The 4,256-nt window shown below is 32.6% G+C and overlaps 1 protein-coding gene across 1 annotated transcript; it reads right to left on the reverse strand.

The window, feature by feature from the left end:
- Window positions 1-837: 837 nt before the first annotated feature.
- On the reverse strand, window positions 838-4,001 carry LOC128006150 (membrane-spanning 4-domains subfamily A member 4A-like). Its single transcript, XM_052592719.1, has 7 exons — window positions 3,900-4,001; window positions 2,901-3,092; window positions 2,603-2,722; window positions 2,441-2,497; window positions 1,589-1,714; window positions 1,089-1,226; window positions 838-994 (listed from the first exon to the last, which is right to left on the reverse strand). Exons 2-6 carry the CDS (start codon window positions 3,066-3,068, stop codon window positions 1,089-1,091), a joined length of 609 nt encoding a protein of 202 aa, XP_052448679.1. The 5' UTR covers window positions 3,069-3,092; window positions 3,900-4,001; the 3' UTR covers window positions 838-994.
- Between the last annotated feature and the right edge of the window lie 255 nt (window positions 4,002-4,256).

A 4,256-nucleotide genomic window follows, 5' to 3' on the forward strand; every position in this document is an offset into this window, starting at 1 on the left:
ATCAATTGAATGGGTGAATTATTCTCATTAATCTAGCAAACATGTGCCCACCCCCCTGAGAGAACTGGCAGGAGCCGCCACTATATATATATATATATATATATATATATATATATGTCACATTAACTACTGAATATTGTTATAGTATAATATTATTTTCTCCTTGTTTAGGAACCAGATACACCCAACCCTGTGCTGTTTATAAAGGGACATGCCTTGGATGCAGAGTCTTTTTAAAAAATAATGATGGAAGTGGAGGAGGAGGTCTGTGAAGTAGACGATGGCAACACACATCTATTCTTTAACTCAACACTGAATATGCTTCAAAGTTGAGAGACACCCTGACATTTACTGAAAACTGTGTAATGTATCATAATGCCAAAACCAATATGCCACACACAATGGCTTTTTTTTTTTTTTTTTTTTTTAATTAATGTGTATGTATATAAATGCATGATATTTATTGCTGTTTGTGTACCGGTATGTGTTTGTTGTTTTATTTATAATACATATTCATGGATGGTTGTTTATTCATTTGTGTTTGTTGGTTTGTTTGTAATACATATTTATGTATTAAATAGTTTATGGACAATCATGGCATTCTTTCTTTATAAATAAATTGGATTAGTAATAATAATAATAACAACAACAACAACAACAATAATGTTATTGCTATCTAGAAAAGGTTTCTTAAAGGAACTGATGAGGGTCATTAATGCACCTTTAAGAGTGTACATTTAAAAATACAGTTTTGAGACCTATTTTTCACATGTAAATATTAAAACATATCTTGTTTGCAATGTACTAGAAAGAAAGAAATCCTGCAGAATAGCTTGATACTGTAGATTCATTTACTTCATGTGTGTTTGAACAGGGTTTAGAGGTCAATTTTCCAATAATTATAAAGTATTCTCTCAAAAAAGAAAAAAAAAGGAAACAAATTATTCCTCGCAACTTTTGGATGATAGGATTTCCTCACTGTGGCTCAGTATCCCTGCAGTAACAGACAAGATATGTTAGTGCACAAGAGACTAGCATGATCCACCATAAAAAAGCATATAGCAACTGCATCATCGCCACAAATTTACCTAATTTAATGCCACACTGACCACTGTCAAGTTTGTTTCGCAGGTGGCTTTGCAGGCAAATCCTGAGATACAGATGGAGATGATGAACTGAAGGATGGAGAACACCAGCAATATTCCAAGGATCCCCAGAGAATATGTCTAAACACATTCAACATGCACACATATGAAAGCAGTTTCACAAATAACATCCCACCAGTTATATTGAGTTTATTCTGATGACATATCTAAAAAATCAGGATATCAATTCACAAACATAAAATTGTGTCATTATTTAATCACTTTCTTGTCATTTTGTTTTCTCCAAAAGAACATATTTTGAAGATTTATTTAATGCCAATCCAAATCATTTTAAATCATCCAATATATTTATGTGAGGAACACACTGAATGAAGTTTATGTCAAGATTTTCAATGTATTGACTTTACATTTTGGGAGAAATTTTTAAGTCAATAAAATAGCTTAAAAACTAGTTTAAAAATATGAAAAAAAATATTGCACACTTGTTCACAGTCATATCTATTGTAGATGCAATTTTCATGTGTCCTTCCCATTTCTATGCCAGTCAGAAGAATGGATATCGCTGCAGTAATGGCACTGATTACATTCATTCCAAGAGAGGCTTTCACCTACAGAAAGAAAAGCATTTAACAAGACAAGAATTTTAATGGAATACACTTGTACATCTATGTAAAGTAATAATAAGCACAATAAGACCTGTTATGCATAAATGTCTCATTGTGCTAAGACAAATAAAATAAAATAAAACCAGCTGAAATTAATGTCCCAGAAGAAACAACAGCTACACAGTTTGTTTCTTACTGGCTGTACTAACAGGTCTTTCTCTTGTAGAAACAGAATATAGTCTCAGGCCACTGATGTATTTTTTATTCCCAAAATATACGGTGATCTTTTTTTAATGAACATATAAGCAACATAATTTGTGTGAAAATAAATAGTTTTTCGTTTAAAATCAAGGAAATATAAATGCAGCTATATAAATTCAGCAAAAATAAATAAATACTGTTGTGGATTTTGTTGCTATTTTTGCTTAGGGATGAAAAATCTACAATGGTCATTTACCCAATCGCCCCATTGCATCTGACTGCATATAGTCTTCACTTAAAGAACAGATGATTGAAAGGGCGTTGTGGTTCTAACTATTAAAAATAATGAGTAAGGCAAGGTCAGTTGTGTATCTGATGTCTAATCTTTTATCAGTCTAAAGATGCAATGAGAGTTTTTCTACTAACAGATGATTTCTGGACTGCCGCTCATTTGTTAGTTGAGCAATGTCATGATGTACAAATACAGATCAAGAAGTGACAGAAGAGTTTTCAGCACATTATACATACCACACACGGATTTAGTTTATTCTGCGCAGCAACAGACAAAGAGCCAGTACTGATGTACTGAGAAAGAAACATTGGACATGTTAAACATGTTACATATTAGAAGTTAATTGTGGAAATTAAAATCAAAAGGGAAATAAAGCACTCCCATGAAATGATACTTACAATGAAAGATCCCCAGTAAGTGATGCCGCTAATGACAATAATACTTCCAAATCTGTTCAAATTTGCGTTGAGCACAATACCAAGTAAGAAGAGCATCACTCCAGTCATTATCTGTACAGTCTAGAGAGCAGATGTTTTTTATTCATAATGACTCAACATTTATGTTTGGAAACACAAAAATATAAGATATATTGATGTTTAATGCATGGAAGGGAGTCTGACCAACACGCATCTTTGCCAAATATCTTATGAAAAAAGACTAATTTTAGCTGATCTAGAAGAAAATAAAATGCATTACCCCCAGTGCCTTTGGTTGTGCTTTGAAAAATCCTTTAAGACCTGTATTGTGATATGTTCCTCTGGCCTGTTGTCCATCGTCACAAATAACAGTATCTTGTCCCAGCTGTGGATTTACTTGGATGATAACTGTAGCTTTGTCAGATGTGATGACATTGCTGTTTTCCATTCTAAGAAAACTTTTGGATTTCACCTGTAATTAATCATTAATCATTAATTAATAATATGATTTAATAATCTTATTTGTGGAGTTTTTGGGACAGTTGATGCTAAATGGTTAGAGAGTAGGACTTATAACCAAAAAGGTTGGGGGTTCTACTTTCAATACTGTCATGTAATGTAGGTGGGAGGAGTGAATGTATAGCACTTTCTTCCACCCTCAATACTTATGACTGAGGTGCCCCAATTGCTCCCCGAGTGCCACACAGCAAATGGCTGCTCACTGCTCCAGCAGCCTCATTTATAAAATGTTGTGTAAACCATCCTAAATTTGTTCTAATTTATTTCTCAAAATGACGTAAGTGCGATACAAAATGAACATGCACACAAAAACACGTGCGCACACCTGTCTACCAGCTGTGATGTTTATAAATCACAAATGATCTTGAAATTGTGCGCAGCTGACTGGTTTCAATCAGTAGTCAGTAGATATGTAAATACATACTGTATTTTTGACAAAGATACCTTTGGAGTTTTTTTTTCTCTGAAAGATCAGAATGCAAATTTTACATTTTTCACAAATATTTTGTATTATTGTACATTTCTTTTGATTATTAACATTTCCAAAGTAATTAATTATATTACAACTATTTTTGTAGCTGAATGCCCAAACAAATCTCAAAATCTTCAAATGGAATTTTATGTAATGTATATGAATAGACAACTTATAGTAAAACAATCGAAAGATCACAAAAGTTGTTGGTTATTTTTAAATTATGTATATCAAAATGTGTATATAAATATAGGCTTTATAATTAAAAAGTTCACTGAACATTTTTACCTGAAGTGGAATGAGTTGTGTTGTGATGGATGTCTGACAACTCTTCTGGTGTATCTTTGTGTGTGTGGACTATGAAGAACTGCTAAGGAGGAGCTTAAGTCATATGAGTTTGCTGATACTTTTAAGGATTATGGTGATGTCCTTCCTCCTAAAATATTGTGACTGATGGCAACATTATCTTTGTTGGAATGGTTTTTTTTTTTTTTTTTTTTGCCTACAATTACTGAAATTTCCTGACTATTGCCTCTAAACTGAACAAAAGTGTTATTGATTATGCCATTTTGACTATATGGGGAAGCCCAAATGTCTGATTTCACATAGAACTACTGGTTTTCTCCCAATAAGTTAATATACAGC

This window comes from Carassius gibelio, chromosome A5, assembly GCF_023724105.1.
Source record: "Carassius gibelio isolate Cgi1373 ecotype wild population from Czech Republic chromosome A5, carGib1.2-hapl.c, whole genome shotgun sequence".
Lineage (NCBI taxonomy): Eukaryota > Metazoa > Chordata > Actinopteri > Cypriniformes > Cyprinidae > Carassius > Carassius gibelio.